The 21,667-nt window shown below is 43.7% G+C and overlaps 1 protein-coding gene across 1 annotated transcript in view; it reads right to left on the bottom strand.

Annotated features, from left to right (window-relative positions):
* Positions 1–319: 319 nt before the first annotated feature.
* LOC119177106 (annulin) overlaps positions 320–21,667 on the bottom strand; it is a 52,519-nt gene continuing 31,171 nt past the window's right edge. Inside the window, exons 9-16 of the mRNA XM_037428492.2 lie at positions 18,264–18,370; positions 15,904–16,069; positions 15,700–15,779; positions 11,965–12,110; positions 9,766–9,910; positions 4,001–4,161; positions 3,555–3,694; positions 320–1,104 (exon numbers count right to left, since the gene is read on the bottom strand). Coding sequence (XP_037284389.1) covers positions 924–1,104; positions 3,555–3,694; positions 4,001–4,161; positions 9,766–9,910; positions 11,965–12,110; positions 15,700–15,779; positions 15,904–16,069; positions 18,264–18,370 — 1,126 coding nt within the window. The 3' untranslated portion in view covers positions 320–923. The remainder of the gene's footprint in view (positions 1,105–3,554; positions 3,695–4,000; positions 4,162–9,765; positions 9,911–11,964; positions 12,111–15,699; positions 15,780–15,903; positions 16,070–18,263; positions 18,371–21,667) is intronic.

Genomic DNA, 21,667 nt, shown 5'->3' with positions numbered 1-21,667 from the left:
TTGTTCGCTCGCAGCAAGTGGGGAGAGACTTGATCGTTTCTTGTACATGAAGACACGGAGAACTGCTTACGTTTCGTTTTTTTTTTCTTTGCTGAGGGCGCACTGCTAAGAACTTGACCGAGATTCAATTTCTACTGATTGAATGTTTTGTTTCTATTGAAACACGTACGTCCCCGGTGTGCGAATATCATAATTGAGAGGTATGTTGTCGTCCCTTTAAATTATCCTACTTCCGTAAGATTTCGCCGTTTATAGCAATACTCACGAATACAATCACAATGAGCGTATATAGTTAAGGAAGAAAAGCACAGAAAAGCGCTGCAGATTCACGCATTGCTTTATTGACCTCTCTCAAAACTCAGACAACCATTACATTACTACAGTGGGACCAAGTCGCGAGGCAGCTTCGCCTTACGCTGTCTTGATGTTATCCATTTCTTTCTATTCTCGCCGATGCAATCCTCGTGAAAACTATACATACTTGTGCCGGCAGTAATTTTTCTTGGTGCTTTCATGCAAATGTACCGCGCAACGCTGCCCACGGTCGTGCGAAAGAAATAGAAATAGCTTGTTTACACGTCAGGCGACATCTACCCCATACGATCAAAATACAGAGGTGCAAAAAAAAAGATATGACAGGAACAAAGATAAACGAGTAGACCATTTGCAAAACTATACTAATATTTGTGGGAATAGGAAGGGTCGAAAGGGAAGAATGGAACGGCGCAAATGCGCTCTCTTCCTTTTGTTTTATCCCCTGTCACTTTTATAACTCGGCCACTGAGTGCACCTCCTGCGTGTACGAGGCACGGGCGCACAGGCGCCGTATTTCACTGTCGCCAGTTAAGAGTTGGAAAGCCGAGCATCGGAATCTGCCAGGTGTGAAAGCCACTCGGCGCGGAGCGTGACCGAACAGCAACCATCTATTCGACGGCGTTCGTTATTGTCGGACTGGCGGCTTCTTCGCCCTGGACGTTGACCTCCAAGAAGCCCTCGACATCATTCAGCTGCTGGGATATGAACTTGGCCGCGATAGACCTCGGTCCCGTCGTGGCTGGAGTAAGCGCAAACTCCACCCAGGCTTCGCTCCTTGGCTGTACTCCTCTGTAAAAGACGCCCATCATGCCAATGTATGAATGCACTGATGAAGGGCAGACTGATAACACGCTCCGTTGGTGCGGAAAGTTTAGCCGAAAGTATATCAACTTGTATACCTGTTTATCCCTGTATCTCTGTGCTGTTTTGAATTTTATCTAAGCTGTGAGTTTCAATTCATCGCTTAAAGTAATACCCTAACAGCTGGCCTTCAGATACAAGTAGTGCAAATCAGTAATTTATTTGGATGATGGGCTGGGCATGCTGTATTCATGTACAAAATGATTTTTGCGGAGTAGTATTCGCGTAAAATTCTTCGAATCACAGAACCAACGCACATTGCTCTACATTCGCGGAGCAGTGTTTGCTGTCCTACCAGCTATGCGGCCACTGTTATGCCGATTTAGAAGTCAATGCAGCCAGGACGCCACGAAGAGGAATTGGCTTTCTTAGAACGCCGTTAAGTTCCTCATCTGTTCTGGCTTCGAAAAACGCTGCGTGTTATATGAAAACTCACATGAGGTCTGAAACCCCAATAGTGGTGATGATGATGATCATGATGATGATAATGATAATTATAATGCCGAAGATGATGACAATAATAACATTCACATGTGCCGTTTCAGCCGAATGCGGAAGAACCCTGTGAGGTCTCAGAAATAGCTCCTGCACAAGCTGATGTTGGAGATTTAAATGCGATGTCTCTTTCATTACGGATATCGCTTGCAGCTCTTACCATAACCATGAAAGCTTGCATGTGAAAGGCAGAAATATGACTGATCTCACGTGAAACCACAATTATGAGGCAGTATTTGGTGACATTGTTGCAGCATGAGCAATATGTTGGGGGTTACGTTCAAGTCAGAGTAGCATCAAACAATGTCTTTGTTTTTAAGAACATCCTATATATGAAATACTGGTGAAAAAAAAAAGGCAGCTAAGGAGCGCAAATATGTTGGGGGTTACGTTCAAGTCAGAGTAGCATCAAACAATGTCTTTGTTTTTAAGAACATCTATATATGAAATACTGGTGAAAAAAAAAAGGCAGCTAAGGAGCGCAAATATCTTTCGTTCAAATTATGTACACAGAATGAGGGAAATGGTCATGAAAGTTTGGAACAAAGCACAGAGTAATTGGACACGTAAGTAAGCAACCAGCTGTAACTAAACAGAAAATGAGATACCGAGACCATAGAGTTCCCTAATATACATTAGAGGGAACTCTGGCGCTAGTGTCTATGGGAGCTGCAACACATGGCGCTTCAGTGAGCATGGGAATGATGGGTAGTTCACACATTTGTCTAAACTTCATACTTCTGGCCTGCTTTTGGCTCCATGTGTGTTCGTGTGACTTGAAGATGTTTTCTCACGAAACAAAAATCAGTAAATGTTCAACGATTGTGCTTCACCACCTCAATATTTTAGACTTACTTTTCTAAATTGGTCACGAAGTTCAAAAGGTTTGAATCTTTATTTCAAAACAAAACTAAAACACAGCAATGAATGAAGCCGCAAGTACGATTCGCCGTCCGCAAGTACGAAGACTAGACAAATGTGTGTACTACCCATAATTCCCATGGTCACTGAAAGATCGCAGCGCCAGAGTGCCCTGTAGTTAATTTTGAGAAACTCTATGACCGAGACGGTATACGAAGTATGAAAGTAAGCATGCAACGCAGATTCGCAAATGGGGCAAAAAAAAAAAGAAATCAATGAAAAATTGTAGTGCAAAGCACAGCGTTAGGCTATTTTAGAATAGAAATGGCTGCCTAAGGAAAAATCATAGCAACAAGTAATCTCAATGGGCACTTCACCATAATGTAACGGAAGACCAACATGCTCGTCTACAGAAACCCGTACGAAGTATGCCGTTTTTAGGGGCCCGGAAATTCGAAGCAGGTGGTAACAATAACTAGCCAGCAAAACAGGCAAGCCCATTATTTGAAAATACTGCGATAACTCGCTCAGGGACGCAGAAAATCGCATCACATCGGCGGAGTCACAGTGAAATCTACAAAAGTGAAACGAGTTCTCATTGGTTTTATATAGGCAAAAACCAAACCCAGATCACGGTGAACGCCTCAGATAACAAATGCATCACGGTGCGCAGACGCTGTGTTGTAATAGATAATAAAATGCCCACTGAGTGGCCACTGTTCATGCCTTTTATTTTGATCTATAGATGACCGTTCTAAAAGAAGCCTCTTGATCCGATAGCACCAGTTTTTGCCTTATATCGCGCAGACGCGCAAGCTGACCTGGATATAAGCTTAAAACAAGCGAAAAAACGCACCCGTGTTGTTTCCTTGCTTTTCATCGATCCTTTCACTCAAGCTGACAACATTCAACAGTGTCCGCGACGCATTAGCCGCAGCCCAAAACTGAAAGCACGTTTCTGCGCTCAAAAGCACCACGTCACAGTTGCCAAGCATGCTCACTGAAAGTGTGGAATAACTCACTCTCGCAGTGCGAGGTAGTAAGGTCGGCTCAGGCCCGGTCCCTCGATGGCGAAAAAGCACCTGGTAAGTCTGCCCGGCAGAGGGTTCTGGAAGCTTGCCGTGAACTTTTGTCGCTGCCCCACGGTACACGGACCGTATGCCTGCGAGTATGAGAGCACACAGAAAGCCGCAACGCCGATAACTGCGAGTTTAGTTTCATTCCACAGGTGCGTATACAAGGCATAGAAAGAAAAAATGAGCTCGAGAAAACACGCAGCATTCTAGTGAATTGTGTCTTTCTTTTTCTTCCTTCGCCATCGTCTGGCTCTTTGCAGTATACGGTATGTTAAATCAATCTCAACCAATAGAACAATAGCGCCACTTCGCTTATGTCGATGACCCGAGCAGTACAGGTGTCGCTTAGCCTGTTCTTTTTCAGTGCATTGTTGCTCCGGTTGTGTGCATACCTTAATTTCAATTTCGGGCATGGTGAGCATGAAGTCCTCTTGAGCAATGTAGTCGTATTTGACTTCCGGAATGGTCGCCATCATGGTAACCTTGAAAGTTGCCTGGTCGCTGACATCTCGTTCGTAGTCCTTGTAGTGCACCGTCAGTGAGAGCATCTCCTCTGCAAATGTAAAAAAAAAAAAGATTCATGCTGCGTTTTATTGGAGGGAGGGGGGCTCTTTTTACTTACTACTGCTTTGAATAAGGAATCGAGGAAAATGTTTCTTCTGTAAATGTAAGGAAAAAAAGACAAATAACACTTCGCATTGTGCGTTGCCTAGCCTTCCACTTACTGTTCCTATGAGTAAGAAGTACTTTGTGAGGAGGTGGTCAAAGCGGCAAAGGCATTAGAAAATACCGGGCTTTAAGGGGGCGCGTAGATTATCGGCTTAGCTATCTTAGGCAGCAAGTTGTTTTTTTTCACTCATTTATTTGTTACCTTATCATTTCCACATCTCAATCAAAACGACCAATATTTTCGCTCTGCTTTTCCGAGTGCTATTTTTTGTAGGCTTTGTACTGTATAGAAGAAAAATGTGGCCTCTTTGATTACACCCTAACTTTTAGCTCGCCCAAGTTACGTATTTTCAATTGACACCGCTTGTGAAGACACAGCACCAATAACTTGAGAAATGATCATCTTCGTGGGTAGCTTCAGGTCCAAATATGCATGAAATATTGGAAGACAGACGTGCATTCAGTCATAGTCAGGAAAGCTACGATTGACGGAGACTCACTCGAATAGTAACACAAACTGCAAGATGCTTAGGCCCACTAAGTTCCACAAGCAACTATCAACACACATGCGCTCTCGCGGACTCCTCTATGACCTGGTCTGAATTACATGACTTGTTAATAAATATGAGATATGAAACACTTACAAACTCAGAATTATACTCCTGTTTCCTCTAAATATAGATCAATTATTTCATGCATGTTGCTTTGGAAGCAGCTATTGTTCTCAGCAAAACACCTCTGGGACCGAATCGAGTGCCTTTTTTTTTTTGTCACCAGCGTTTTTATTCTAAACGCGAAGCATTTCCTTGCGTACTGCAGGTACTGTGAGCATCTATCTATCTTTCTATCTATATATCTAGCCATCAACGTCTAGGTGATCCCGTGATCACCCCCTGAGCTTGGAATAAAGCAAAACCAGCATGGCAGAGTAAGATAGTTTGAGGAATATCGCTGGCTGGTCATGACATGAACAATGTCATAATCCCGTCCGCTGCGTGCCAGCCCAGTATTCTGTCACTGAGCCACGCCGGTGCTTCAGACTCGTTCGAAAACTGGCCTTAGGCAGACTTGATGTTGGGAAAGGAATCGCGTTATTATGAGTTACAAAGTTTTATAGAACAGCGAAAGAACAACGAGGCACCACACGTGTGAATAGCGTAACGAGTGGGTCGTCCAATGCCCCAAACCATTACAAAAGCTTGTTTTTATCACCTATTTACTGTGGCGCATATTCACTTCAGGCAGGATTCCTCATCGTCGTCAGCCACTTCATGTACAATTGGCACAAAATTTCTTGCAAATTTTCAGCGGATATAACGCTTCTCAGAAGAATGACGAAAAATGGCATAGCGAGTGCTGGTCTACTACCTAGAAATTATTATTAATAATGCCGTAGTTGCTACCTATGAGTGTTTAGAAAAGGCTCTGAAAGGCCGCTTTTCTAGCTTTCGCTGTGACTGTGTGGCGCTTTTCGCGCAGGCTTGGCGTCTTTTATCTACCCCTGAAGGGGGATAACAGACAAGGGCAATTTTAAAAAAGGAGCTTTAAGAAAAAAGGTAACATCGGCAGCGTTGACCCGACAAATACAGAAAATAAATATCGTGGTCCCCGGCGGGAACCAAGCCCAAACATTCTGCTTGGCAATCAAGTATTCTACCACAGAGCCACGCAAGGTCTCGGAAGTACTGTTTAAACAGACTCGTTCGTGAAACGTCCATTGCCATTTGGTTATCCAATTTTATAATTATTACATATGTACTCCTATGATACAGCCATCACGTCGGGTTAACATCAATTGAAGGTTCTCGCCATTCGCTGAAGTGGATTCATGTAACGTGGTGCTGGGCTACCATCCTCGCGTGTACCAGCAATTGATATGAACTTACCACTTCTGATGTTGCTAGTGTTCATGTTGCTGTTGGCATCATTACGTAACCGTAAACAACTGGTCGTATAAAACATATGTGGTTGTTTCACATGCATCTGTGCGTGCATTTGTAATGTCGGCCTCAACATTTTGCGAGATCTGCTGTGCGTCATGTTTCCGAGAGGGGCCATGGCTTTTGAGATTAGATCCAGCAGCGGCGCATTGTCTAAACGTGCCATTGCTAATCGCCGAGGCCGCGAACATCACGCCGCGGCGCAGATAGGCGGCGCAGCATTGAGTTTTCTACCACTGAGCCACGTGGTGCAGATCCTGCACACGTTTGTGGCCGACAGCACACATCTTGGGCGCTACTTTGTAACGTTTCGCCCCCCCCCCCCCCCAAAAAAAAATTACAGCGTGGTCACCTTCCATTCGTATACCTCGCTTAACATTTCAAGGTACGCGGGATTTGCCAATTTTTTTTTATTGTATGATCCAATTGAGTAAAAGGCCCCAGCTATTGTACTAAACCGGCGTTTTAATCTACTACAGCCATGCTCCACTACTAAAAAATAATAGTACATTAATTATTAGACCACCCTAACGAATGTAACTGCTGCTTGAATTCCGCTGCTAGAGGACGATCGATTTGCGAACATAGAAACTTTTGATTACTAACAACTATTGCGTAAGGGATTTCCGGGATTGCAGGTTCAGCTGAGAGCACTGCACGGGCCGATTTTTCCTGCCCGGATCAGGGTGTAAGAACATCGTGGCCCGAGTCCTGCCCAGCCCGAAAACACCATGCCCCGGCCCGCCCGAGCCCAACCCAGTGTTTTTAAATATGGCCCGCACATGGCCCTGGCCCGAAATGTTTGGACCCGGCCCGGCCAGGTCAAGCCAATTGTGCCTTGAGTATAAGGGAGGCACTGTTCAATCTTCGGGTATTGTGAAGATACCTGCCGGACACAACATATTTGCTAGCATGCCCATAACTCTCGACCCCCCCCCCCACCAAAAAAATTAGAATATAGGAGGGGGTGTTTTACCAACGACAAATAATAAGAATAGGTGTTTTTCAAAGCCTTCAACAAGTGCCCTACCCCATGCTTCCCCGAAAAAAATTTCTGACCGTGGGTTTGTTTTACAGTCAGTGTTTTGAGAACTTTCGGAGTCACGACTTTCACTGGTACACCGTACAAGTTCAGTTAATTACACCCGTAACACTTCTGAGAAAAAACTGCATGGTAATTTAAAAGATAACTGTAGTCATAGCTGGCAGTCTCATGTACGCAGTGCTAACCACACCACCTTATTTTTGCGTTTCAAAGAGCGACTGCAAAATATGCTACTCCAATAAAGTGGCAGACATTTATGATATGTGTTTGCATAAATTTCATACGAGCTGGGGCTATTGAGTAAATGTAGGAAGTCTCGTGCAAACGTCATTTATTACACAATGCAATGAAAAAACGCCCTCTATACCTGCTTCTGGGAGAAATACACTAGGCTGGGCAGCTTTACATAAATAAAAGCTGTCGTGTGGACTAATCGGAGGCAACTACCTTCAACGTAAATTACATTCTCAGGCTCAAAACAAGAAGGTTCTTTGCCCCACCCTTCTTCCCCGAGTCGCCGTCACCACAGCGCCATACATTTGCCACAGCGAGCCCACACCCGTTTGCGAGCGAGTGACCGTCCTTGCTGTTCGCTGAAAATACCTATGTCGTAGTCTTCGTGTGACCACCTTCGTTCTCTGAAAGTGTCTTGTCTTGAAACAAGAGTGGACGAAGGGCTTCCAAAACAACGGTTAATAATATAGAGCACCGAAATGAATCAGCCAGCGGCTTCTTTAGCGCTCTCCGTGGAACGTGGTATGTTGGGTGTTTAGAGTGCGATCCCCGCAGAGACCGAAAGCGGGAGCGTGTTTTGCCGAGTCGCCAAAGGCCGAAGGCTTCGGTGCAAACAAGGGAGCGAAGTCCGGCTGTCTGGCTTACGGTTGTGTTTGTATGCTTGCAGCTCGTGGCAGCCAAAGCGTAGGAGAATATGTGTGTAAAAAAGGAAAAAAAAAACTGGGACTGTGGTGGGGAAGAAAAGTTAGAAGGCATACAGAAGAGGCCACATGTCCAGCAGAAACACTTCAACGAGCCAAGCGGTAGGCATTCCCGGAAATTTCAACAAACATGTGGTACACAGTACATGAGACCCCCTCCGGTCTTCAATGAAGCAGCTATGCAGCTTGCGAAATCATGCGACGCAAGTAGGTTGGACCTCTGCAGACACCAAGGAGAGAGAAGCTATGCGCGTGCAACCTGCATACGTTAATTTTTTTTTTTTTACAAGAATGGGGACTCGTTTCCTCGGTTTTGATGTGTTTTAATTTTTCATCAATATTCAAAAAAACAGCCAAAATTAGAGAAAGACGTGTGAAGGAAGGAAAAATTTTTCCACTCGGTGTGCCGTGAAGTATTTATGCTGTATAAGGTGACTATACACCCATGTTGATACACTACCTCCGTACAAACGGCACAGCAGAAAATCATCATCATAACCATCACCTTCCTTGGAGCTCTTACTTCCGCCTCGGAAGCTCTTCCATCTTGTTGAGCTCCATGAGAACACTTGCGCTTAGATCCTCCCTGCCGTTTTTTCTCCTATTTTCCTTCTTTCCTTGTGCTTAGACAAATGAGGACTTAATTACTGGCGAATTATGACAAAGACAAGGTGGCCATAAAAATAAGCAAGAATATGCTCTGTACGACGGGCATTCGAGTTGCATACTAAATATTATTGGATAACTGTCAAATGATAAATATTTGTGACTGCATTGCTAGCACAAAAAATCATCAACAAGTACATCAATTAGCGCGCCTGTGATGAGAGTAACCTCGCATCTTGCACTTGAAGTGTACGAAAAACAGCTCCTGAGATATTAATAATGACTCACGAGTCACGTTGACCCGTCTGCGGAGTCACGCAAGCGGAAACAGGCGCGGCGGGCATTCGAGCATAGCTGCATACTCGAAATGTTTCCCCAGATACAAATTTGCTCATATTATATCCACTAATGTAAGTAGTGTATCTATGCCCTTGCAGCGTATCGCCTCGTAAATTATTCTTAAGGCGGTACCCTAGAGCGTCTTTCACTTAATAAAATCGTGGAAACTTATATTACGAGTTTCTTGAAACAACACGTAGCATACCGATGGAGAAAAATGGTAGACGACTTGTACTTTGCGATTTCAGTGCCTGCTAATGCACTCCGGGAGGTATAAATTACATGGAGGCCTCAACTTCGAAGTTTTCACATAACCTGGGTCGCTTCAAGACGTTAAACTCCACAAAACAACAAAGCCAAGCAGCGAACACATGCCATATGTATGCCACCCGGGCCTAATACGGGCCTGAATCAAGCCCGAGGCTAGACCCGGGCCCGCGTCAATAACCTCTTACCCGGCCCATCCCGGGCCAACCAACGGGTCGGGCCCGGGCCAGTGCACTGCTCTATCCCAGCTACTCTAACTTATAAAAAGAGTTTCTTTCCATGCTTTCTGGCTGATCGAATACAACGGTTTAAAAAAAAAGCGTACTTTGGGAAAGCATCATGCGATGTGTACTTACCGCCATTTGGCCTTAGGCTGATAGGAAAATTCTGATGCTTGAGTGCTCTCTTGGTCGTTCCAGTGTAGGTAACCGTTTCAATGCGGATAGCAATCTTGCATTGGTAGGCCCTAGACGGACTTTTGTTGATAGCTTTAGCCCGGATCTGGAATCAATGTTACCATTTTAGTAATTTTGTCGCTAGGTCAAACGAGTTTTTAAGAAAGCTTTCGGTCCCCTTATGAGATTTGCATCTTCGTAATTAACGAATAAGCGTACAAGCTTGAGCATATTGGTACATATTCATTGTAGAAAATAGCCCGATTCAACGAGCAAAGCAAATACTAAACAGGACTAGCCCTGTTTCATCTTTCCTGCCATCATTATATCGCGCTATTCTCCAAAGTGAATATGTACCAACGAGATCAAGCTCCTACGCTTTTAAAGTCAATTTCTTGTGGATTGAACTCTGCTTCCCCCCACCCCCTCTGTCCTTTTAGAACCTTGTGCGTGTTCTGCCTTCCTGGTATATATGCTATGTATAATGCCCAGCTGCTTTCCTGATCAGGCAGCCATACTTGCATCAGCATTAGTCCTATTTGGTCTTTCCTGTCTATTAGTTGTATCCCGCTGTTTTTAACTAACATATTAAGCCACCCAGCTGTTAAATGTGGGCGTCAAGCAAAACATGTCATCCAGTGCATAGCTTGTAAACTGGGTACCGTGTATATGAGTTAACTTTTGTCTATTGCGGACCAAATAAAGTTGTTTCGCCCACTCACTCATTCCCTGTGTATATGCGCCGTTTGTTGCACATGAAGGCGTATTTTGGACAGATAGAAAGACGCATTAACATAAGGCTGCGTGATTCCCAACGTGCACTCTCCTTCTCAACCACCAAGTCCAACAATTTGGTGAATAATTGTATTTCTTATAGTCCCAATCCGAATTTCAGTGACACAGCAATACTTTACCGCCGTCGTAACAATGCAACAAAGAAATATTTGATGGCCTCCACATTACCAGTCGGGCATCTGTAACCCCCCCACCTGAAGAATTTTAATATCTCTTGAGATGTGTAGCCTAGTGTCACATTGTTATGGTATTGCTGTGCTTTGTCTGTTTCACCTATGCGGCATTTCACTTTTTCGATGCCACCATGACTTGGTTTGCTCGCACATGTACGCGTGATGGCCTCAGGCTGCGCATAAAGAACGATTTCAACAAATAAGACTTCAGTTGAGAGTAGGCCTACAGCACACGTCTTGTCCTCTTTCCGTTCCTAGCGTATTTGTTGTCTGGCGCTGCTCTACCCCAGCCTTTGCTGCAGCATGAGAATCAACGCGGTGTGGAGTACCATATTATTCGCCATCTTGAACAAATATAATTATAGTATCTTGTGTTTCACGTCCTAAAACCACGGTGTGATTGTGAGGGACACCCAAGGGGGAGGTTCCTGAAATTTTGACCATATGGAGTTCTTTAACGAACACTTGCATCGCATAGTATACCGGAATCCAGAATTCCGCCTTCATTGTAATGCGGCCGGCGTCGAATTCATGACTTTCAGGCTGGCCGCCGTGCACCGTAACCATTGATGCTTCGTGGTGGACTGGAACAATAGTTCTTGAACGGAAGTGCCCTCGTAGGCGTAAAATTCACAGTTTCTCTAAAAGGATTAAGCAATAAATGCGATAGAACATATTTGAATGTTTGAAGAAGCAAGGCCAGCATCCGATCTCACGTAACTGCAAAAAGCTAGTAAGAGAACACGGCTGCTCCAGGCGCAATTTTTGGCACCGTTTTTTTTTTGTGTGTTGATAGCGCAGCCCGTACAAGCCCCTGCCTGCTGTGGTGACAAGAGCCACGCGCTGATCGTTGCCGTAATATCGCTGCTAGCATAAGCGCCCCCCCCCTCCTTCCCCCTGTTGGATGACCCTGGCCGGAAAGGTGATGCTCGCTCAGCAGAAAGAGAAGCCTATAGGGCATCCGTCCGCGTATATATGTGCATACATATACATATCGTGAATGACCGGCGGTGACGGCAAAAACCAGCCGAGACTGTCCATTTAATTGCTAACGCAATAAGACGCTTCCTAGTGCAGGATTCGGATTACAAGGGCACACTTTGTGAACTTTGCATACTGTCACTTGTGCATTCTGTCCCGCTTCTCCGATTTTCATTTTGAAATGTTTTCAAGAGGTTGCAGCTTAACGTACGACTATCGAGGATCCGACGAGCACTTCCTTGATGGGCTCGATAGCGAATTGCACGTCGTCCATAGAGTCATTTAGGTAGAACCGCGCGTACGCATGGTTGTTTTCCCTCAGAGCCTTCAAAACGATGTCCCTTTCGTCTTGGGAACCTGGGAAAAAAGAACGTGGCAGTTCAGTGAGTTGTGAGTGAAAAGTAAATCTCTAAGGAGGGAAGAGTCTTTGTTCCGAATGCACCATAAAGCTTCCAGGCCTTATTGGACCTTGCATGCTCCTCGCAACTAAAGGCTTACATGCAAATATACAAATGGGTGGAAAGATGGGATTTTGTTTAGGGGCTGTTATTGTTCATCAAGAGTAGCACACACCCGCTATGTCGTGCGGTTGATAGGACAATAATCGGGTGGTAGGTGAGCAACAAAATTTAAAGACAAAAATTCTACTTACAAAGATGCCACTGCGTGTTACAGCTCATGAAATAAATTCCCAGTTTTAAAAATAAAAAAGAAATCAGGGCAGCTTCGCAGTAGTAATGCAAGCCTGACGGAAATACGGGGCAGAGCAGCCGGCTGTTATGATCGGCCTGCCTAGCTTGACGCCCCTTTGACGCATGAACAATGTGGCTGAGCCTACCCTAATTTATTCCGAGTCAGCACTCCCAGAGATGCACCAAGAGCGGCGACAAGAGAGAAATCATTCTTCTAGTTATCCCAGGTCGTCGGCGCCCCTCGTAAAACCCTTTGGACACGCATGACCAATTGATGGATAAGGAAGAGTTGTTGGCCGTCGAGGCGGCTTGCTTTGTTGTCAAGGTGCCCCGGGCAAAGGGCCCAGCGTCTGAGAACCATCTGCGGATGCATTTCCCACGTTCTCCGTAGTGCCTTGACGCCGCTGTTTCCACAATTTGTGGTCTGCCTAGCACCGCATAACCATCACTGCAACAGACTACGATATTGACTTCCATGTAAGAGTCAACGTCTTCGTGCTGTGCTATGTCGTGCACGGTGTGCAGTGTTTTCACCCTCGCCACGGGCTGAACTGGGCGTGCCTCTTTGCCTGGGTTAGGAAGGAGGCGGCGTTTCACCTTCCCCTTTCGGGGGCGGAGGTGAAGATGACAAACTTCAATGGACTGTCCTGGCTTCCATTGTTTTTTTCCTGCGGAGAATCCTGTGAAGGCCAGGACAGAAAATGCGAGCGCTGAGGTGCCCCTGACAAGCTCTCACAAGCTCTCAGAAGCTACCATCATGCTTCCATCGAGAGCTACCGTGATGGTGCTCCCATCATGTAGTAACATGCTACCTGTAAATAATGTAAATAAAAGCTACTGTTAACGGCTACGGGCTCCTCTCCTCGATATCTCCCCGAGACTCTGGCTGGCTTCGGTCTTCTGGGCTGACCCCGAACACATCACTTCTATATTCTCTTCAGTTTTCTCCTTTTTTTCTTTTCTGTCTTTTTATATTTTTCAATATTTGTCTTTTTCAAATAATTTTTATATTTCTTCCCATATTTATTTTTTGCTCTCTCTCCATTTCCCACTTGCATCCTTTCTCTTGTCAATTTTCATGCGTGGTTTTGCCTGCGTTACGCCAAGCGCCGACGACGGCATACGACAGACCGTGCCCCTAAGGTGCTCCGCCCTCAGTATCCACTTCAAAGATAACTGACGAGAACGTAATGAGAGCGACTAGTTTTGCGCGGCACCAAATGCCTAAAGCGCTGTAATACATTATGAAAGAAAGTTCCTTAGTCTACGGAGGAACAGCTGAATCTATAGAGCAGTCATATTCGCTAAAAAAAGAGCGGTGCTTCAAAAGAACAACGTTCCTTGTATGTGCTTAAATATTTGGCAATGCACAAAGCTTGTCTTTCCTACTTTCATCTGGGCTAGTTGGTCTATTGTTGAACCTGTTAAGAAGTGACTGCGTAAGGAACACGAACACGCGGACAAGGAAAAACAGTATACACGCTACGAACACTAACAGTGCTTTCTTGAACCTGTCCAATACACGCTACATTTTGTTGTTATCAGGAGGTGTCTACAATTTGCTGCCCACTGATGTCAATATGTCCGACATCGTATTTGGCTAGATTTTCCTCCTAACGTAAGAACTTTTTGAAAATATTAAACCACGAGTGATTCACTCTTAAAAATGATCGTTCGTTACTTCTGTTCCTCAGAAAAAATGTAATCGAAGGATGAATACAAGTGACTAATAAAAAAAAACCGCTTCAAATGAGAGATTTGCAAATTTATACTATCATTTACGAGTATACAGGGCGGGTGAATTTACTCTTCTACGACTGAATTCTGTTCGCGTTAAAACATACAAGGGCTTTACGCCAGCTTTATTGTTTTTCTTCTAAAGTATGAAAATTTGACACCTTTTCCTACCGGCTACGGAATGATTAGACCTCCTTTCGTTTTTAATAGCAATCTCACTATTGTCTGTCTGTGGGCTTATGACTGCGTGAACCCGCCATTTTTGGAGATGGCCACCGGCATTCGACTTGCAGATGCATGTTATTCGAAGAAAGTATCCAACATCCGAGAAAAAATACTTCTGGAAAGGAAACTTTTTGGATGTAAAGTAAAAGCTCGTTAATTTGAACTCGAGGAGGATTATAAAAGTGTTCGAATCAAGCGGAGTTTTAATTAGTGGGTGGGCGCTAAAATGTATAAATATCACGCCACAGGCAGAACCCGAAGAAGCTCTGTGCTCATTATGGCGAACTAGGTGCTACTACACGTTCGTGCCAGGTTCTTTTGTTGATTAAGTTCATGGAGCTTCATGAATGGTGTACATTAGAAATACCGAATATTTTTCTAATATTTTTGAACAGTCAGAAACGACAAAAATGCTAGACCGAACAACACTTTAGAACAGCGAGGGGAAAGATTTCTTGTTTAATACAGCCCATGTAAATACGGCACTGTCGAAGCAACATTATTCACAGGATAAAGGTGTTTCGCACTGGTGTTGTGCAGATGCCCCAATTATTTTCTTTAATTTGCTACAATGCATCTGAATACGAGTCTCTCTTCATAAAAACAAAATTTCATCCGGTAAATTTTGAATACAGGTAGGTTACGTGTTAAAACAACATTTTGCACATCTTATAGAATGTTTTGTAGCAATAGTGCCATTCTAAGAAAAAAATATTATTATTATCTGCAGTTTTACGTCCCGAAACCAAGATATGATTATGAGAGAGGCGCTGTATTGGAGGGCTCTGAAAATTTCGACCACTTGCAGGGTTCTTTGTTGTGCAGTGACATCGCACAGTACATGGGCCTCTACGACTTCGCCTCCATCGAAATTCGACCGCCTCGGCTGGGATTCGATCCCACGACCTTCGGGTCAGCAGCCGAGCACCATAACTGCTACACTACCGCAGTGGACCACTCTAAGAAATGCATCGTGAAGGAAGCACTCCCTTATACAGATCTTCCTGTGATGTCTACGTATTCCTGAGCGGAAACATTAAAGTGCAATTTTCTTGTTGCATCATAATGTCATCGAAGTAACCACTATCCCACAAGTCTTAGTTGTAATGGTGAATTTATTCTTTTCTGCCCACATTGTATGCCTAGGTTACTGTTTAAAATTTTGATTGATCAGCGTATTTATACGTCTAGGATAACGTAACGCCTGCATATATATACTCGCTTCTATAATGCCCCCAGGGTAGTCTATATATATTGTAATAATCCATCTAGTAATATTGGTATCCACGTACCTTCCGCGAATTTGTATTCCAAGGTGATGTCTTCCCTTTCCCAGCGGCCCACAGCTTTGGTGCTGACAAACAAACCGACTCTGAAAGCAAAGGCGTGCATATAGCTATGATATGCGTTCAGACGCACAAAGTTGCGCCAGAAAGTGTAGCATTTTTCGAGTTCTGAATGAGACACGCTTTTACAAGCGAATCCGAACCACTCACTGATCGGTGTTCTTCTTGAGCATCTTGAGCGGTTTCCTGGGGCTCTCATAGCGCCAATAAATACTATCAGCGTTCACTTCTGAAAACACGAAAGTGCTGTCGTATGGCTTATTAAGCTCCCCAGCTTTGATGGCCTTCACGCTTGAAGGTCCGCAAGTGAAAATGCCTGAAAGGAACCAAACAAAAATACTAATAATTAGCGAAGCTTGTACTAAAGATACAATGCGTAATAGAAAGCAGAGCTGTTCTTTAGCGTTGCTGAGTTGTGCTAACTTTCTCTTTTTTCCTTCGTATATTTCTTTCTTTTCTGTTCCCTCTGTTTTTTCTACGTCTTTTCTTTCCTATCTCTTTGTTTATGTTTTTTCTCTCCCTTTGTTTTCTTCTTTGTTCTTTCTATGTGCCTTCCTCATTAATTCCTTTGTTCCTTTCCCTCAATCTCTCATTCTATTTTTGACTTTCTCTCTTTAATTTGTCTCCTATTCTATTTCTGACATTCTCTCTTTCATTTCTCTCCTTCTTTCTTTTTTGCGTTTATTTCGCTGTATTTCTTCCTTTCACAATCTTTGTGTTACGCTTTACTCTCTCGCCTGCTATTGTCTCTCCTCCTCACACTCACTTCCCTTTCCCACCCTCTTCCTGCAATGCACTATGCAAGGCTCTGCTCCTGGATAACCGAGTGGTAAGGACGCTCCCTTCAGATCAAGGGTACAGGGGTTCGATTCCCGCCTCGTTAAAATATTTCATTCTGCTTTTTTATTTTGATCCTTTTTCACTTCCTCTTTCTTTCTTTCTCCCTCTACTGGTTCTTCCACCCTTCAGGACTATCACAAGTTACACCGGAGAAAAGTTGAAGCTGAGGTATAGCACGAAACGCGCGTGTGCCGGTTGACGACGATAATATTTTTGGGTGTACGCCGAGCTAGACCAAACTCGCCGTTAAAAATGGCAAGTTTTGATAACAAATACACTATAGCAATAACATTAATGCGATACTTAGATCCCTTTTTGAGAGCATCAAATATAGCGATGCTGAATATATTGGCGTTTTTAAGGACGATACTTACTGTCATCTTGGCGTAAACAGTCCGTCTTTAATGTCGAGCGCCAGCATGTCATACCAGTAGTGGCTGGCGTTCTCGACGCAGATAGCTGCGCTAGTATCGAGATAGGCGGATGGGACACACCACCCGGACCCTTTCAGCTTCTTGAAGTATAGTAGACAGACGGACGTCGTCTACCGCATGTCTGTGAACGTTGCTCCATCTTTCAGTCCGAGAACATTGCTCAGCCTTTGTTCTAATTTCATTTTTGTTGGTATTGTTACGTCAATCTTGAAATACATATATTCATATCCAGCTCAACAAATGCTCATGTCGCGTGAACGCACACACTCACTCTCTCCCTTTTTAGGGGCGAAGCTCCTAAAGGCGTGAGTTTGTCCATTCCTCGTGTGTATGTATGTGACCGCCTATAGTTCCACCTTTGCCAACTGCCCATTACTTTGTCCTTGCAAACATCCCACTATACCCTATCACGGATCCACCACTTCACCGACCACAAAGCAAATACTGTTGAGAAGTAACCAATATGAAATGCAAGATGGCCGTGTACTTGTATGCAGGTGCGCGTTAAAGAACCATAGATTGTCCCACTGTGTCCATCTCTTGTTTGTGCGTGACCGACTATGGTTCCACCTTTGCAAACTGGCAACTGCCCACTACTTCGTCCTTGCAAACATCCCGCTACGCCCCATCACCAATCCACCACTTCAGCGACCATAAAGCCGGTCGTTGTAATGAAAGGGGAACGCAAACGACGTATAGCTTACCATTTACGAATAATAAATTTTTTGTATAAATATATACAGTGTTTGTCACGTCCTTGGTGATGTAGTGGGCGACATTCGCGGATGGTTCACGGTTTTGCGATGAAATCCTCCAGCGCTTCGCCCCACTCATCCTCATTGACTCCGTGGATATGCTGTGATTTTTTTTGTCTGATGGCAGTGACAGTTTGCCTTCTTACCTAAAATATAACACAGCTGTGCGACGTGTTTACGACCACAATAGCGTGCGTATGTACTAAAACTACGAACTAGTTTACTGCTAATTTGAAGTTGATTGATTGATATGTGGCGTTTAACGTCCCAAAACCACCATATGATTATGAAAGATGCCATGCTAATCGGAAGTTAGCGTGAACACGAAATCAATTAGAACCGTGTGCAAGGCAACATTTCTTCTCACAAAACGGCTTAGAAAACCGCTAAACACTTAATTAGGATAGTATTAAGTCGTTAAATTCCACCTAAAATATCACTAGGAGGTTTAGAAGGATACCGGATCACGCATGTTGCTTACCTCCGGACATTTCCTGTGGTGTAGCATCGATGACCTGCCATCCATCGTATTCACCCTTTCCAAGATCTAGCCGCCTCATCCAGACCTCGTTCCACACGTGAAAGTTCCTACAAGACAGTCGAAGCAGAACAAAGGATTTGAATTCAGAAGCGAATCTCCTTCAGTGTATCTGCTCAAGTTAGTCACCAGTTTCATTACCAATCCTTCTAAATTTTTTTTTCATTGTTTTACGTATGCCTAAACTGAGATGTTTGAACCAATGTGATGCAAAGGCTACTTCTTTTCTCATACATAATAGTTGTGATTAAATTTGTCAAGAACCACGACAAGTAAACGCATGGAAAAAGGCAGACGGAATGAACAGGAAAAAAAGGAAGGGCAGGAATGTTAACCAGTCTGGGAGGACTGGTATAATACCCAACGAATGCTCCCTCGTTAGCAGTGCTGGAATGCACGTAAATATGCATGAAACAGTGTTAACACAGCAGAATGGTCTCAACATCAGAATTCTCCCACAGAACTTAAGAGAACATAAGCCGCCCTTCTCAGTGAGGCCCTTGAAGACCAGGTGTGGGCCGTCGCCGAGGACCTCGGAAGATGTTCCTCGAACGATGTGTCCCCAGCAGCCTAGCCCCGGGCACAGCAACTACCGTTGGACAATTGGACAAATAAAGTTTAGGATGACTGCCAGTTGGGCGTGTTGGTAAGGGTTCATGATGAGACAAGTGCAAAAATACACACACTCCGAGAGGACACAGACAAGCGCTTACTAGCAACTGAAAATTTTATTTCGAAACGAACACTAATAAATACATCACACGCATGTACGTCATTCCCGACTTCCCCTGTCATTATCAACAACGTGATACAACAAAATATGCATGCGCCCACAACCAGAAACAAACACGTGCCAACAACTTAGAAAAACAAAAACAAAAAGAAAAAAAAACAAGAAAAGAAAACAAAAACAAAAACAAAAACAAAAAACAAAAAACAAAAGGCAAAAAACAAAAACAAACAAAAAGTGAGTGTGTGTATTTTTGCGCTTGTCTCATCATGAAATAAAGTTTATCCAACTGAATTCAACTATCCCGCTTATACGGGAAATCAGTCAATTATTGGGCAGTTTAACTTTTAGTTGCCATTTTGAGATAAGAGAACAAACAAATATATGCGTGTGATGACCTTATTCTTGTTCTGTTTCTACGGCCTGTTGTGCGTCCACCACAGGGTGAAGGTCTCTCCTACTGACTCCATTTACCTTGTCCTGCACTACCTGATCCCATTTGGTGCCTACCAACTTCCTAATTTATTCATCCCTCTTGTTTGCCATCGTCGGCTGCGTTTCTTATATCTTCGTATTCATTATGTTGCTTTAACTCCCCCGCCATAGTGGCGTAATGATTATAGTGCTCCACTGCTGACCCGAAGGTCATGGGTTTCAATACCAGCCGTGGCAGCCGCAGTTTCGACGGAGGCGAGAAAGTTCTAGGCCCGTGTATCTAAATTTAAGAGCACGTTGATTCACAGCGCGCGGCGCTAACCACTATACCACGAAGTATTTTTCTCATGGTTTTTAAATAAAGTATTTGCGTAAGAAAGACAAAATCTAGCAAACAAACTACAACCACATGGCGACAATAAGCACTCAAGCGTTACTAATAAACACTCAATGGCTAATATAGCATGAGTCCGCCACATCGAGGATTCATCACATTGTGTTTTAAAACAAGAAAGGGTTCAGGCCAATCGCCACTCAGATGGAGTACCAGTCTTGTCTAAAGTCTAGGTCATCATAAGTGTCTTTGTGGTAAAGGGCCATTTGAATGAAGTGTGTGCTTGAAGAGGTGGTGGGTTCCGTATTGCGGTCCTGCATTCGTGTCTCCCATAAGCTGTGCATACCCATGAGGAAAAACTTATCATATGGCACTTCATCAATCGATGCTGGTAAAAGATAACTTCTGGTGCGAGAATTAATGAGGAAACGTTTTTTCAGTGCTCGCTAAAGGACATTCCTAAACAGCATGACATCTTTGCAGCTAAGAAAACAATGTTCAATTGTTTCCAGCACATCACATAGATGGAAGTTAACAGATGGAATAAAAATACCTTCCCTTTCAAACCATGTGTTTACCACCACTGTTTCAGAATGTAGTTTATGAAATAATGTTTTTGAATTCGGTGGAATGTACATTTTGCGCACGCACTTCCACACATCGTGGCCTGGAAGATCAGAGTAAAATGAACGGTGCAACGGAGGCAGGAAGAGCATACTTAGTAGATCCTTATACAGTACCTTGTGCGATACTGTGTACAGGTGTTCTACAGAAAAGCGAGCTTTAAGGAACTGAACTGCGAGGTAAACTTCCTGTATGAATTGCCACAAACATTCGGAGAAATTGGATGAAACAATTGGATCTGGTAAGTAATCAAAAAGTGTAACCTCCAAGAAAAAACAAATTACAGGATGGGAATTATCTCGAAAAAAAATAATCTTGACACTATTTGCCATATAGATAAAAATGTTATATTTCTAACCCAACCTCACTCACTAGCTTGAATATGTCGTCACGACGCATGGGCGATATAAAAGAAGCGAAAACCCAATGAAAACGTTATATATAATTCTTGCGCAATGAATAGGTTGCAATACACAGTAAAGCTTTGTCGCTAGGAAAGTATTGCAAGCTTCAGCTTTCTCAAATATTGAAAGTTTATAGGTAACAAAAGTCTGGGCTTGTCGCTCAAGCTTAGGGACGCGCTCCTTCCAGTAATGCTCACTGAATCTATACACATGCAATTATACACTGAGGTATGTTGGAGGAGTTCTTGTCCAATTAATCCCTGCGAACTGATTTGGCGTGCTACCCCACAAGCCAAACCAGAGTCCTAAGCTGTTAGAGGTATTTAAACGAGCTCCTGATACGGCGCCAAACTTTTCGATAGCATATACCACATTTTCGACACTTGGCTAATCTGTGCAAAAAAAAGCGACATCGTCTGCATAAGCTGATACTTTAACTTCACGGCCTAATAAACTGATGCCACGTATGCAAGTCGACTGTATTATGCTTGAGCACAGTGGTTCTAGATAAAGTGTAAACAGAAGAGGTGACATTGGGCATCCCTGTTTTACAGAAGAGCGAATGTAGAGACAGGCTTGCAGAATTGACCATTAACAATCAAACGATTTGAGCATTCATTATAGCAATGTTTAATGCATTAAAGAACAACTTTGCCAACATTGGCATGCTCAAGAAGATAAAAAAAGAAGGAATGACTAACACGATCAAATGCTTTTGCAAGGTCTACCAAGAAGATAAAAAAAGAAGGAATGACTAACACGATCAAATGCTTTTGCAAGGTCTACCTGTATAGCATTGAAAGATGCTTTTGATAACTAT

Source organism: Rhipicephalus microplus, chromosome X (assembly GCF_043290135.1).
Source record: "Rhipicephalus microplus isolate Deutch F79 chromosome X, USDA_Rmic, whole genome shotgun sequence".
Classification (NCBI taxonomy): domain Eukaryota; kingdom Metazoa; phylum Arthropoda; class Arachnida; order Ixodida; family Ixodidae; genus Rhipicephalus; species Rhipicephalus microplus.
This window is presented reverse-complemented; position numbering and strand designations above follow the sequence as displayed.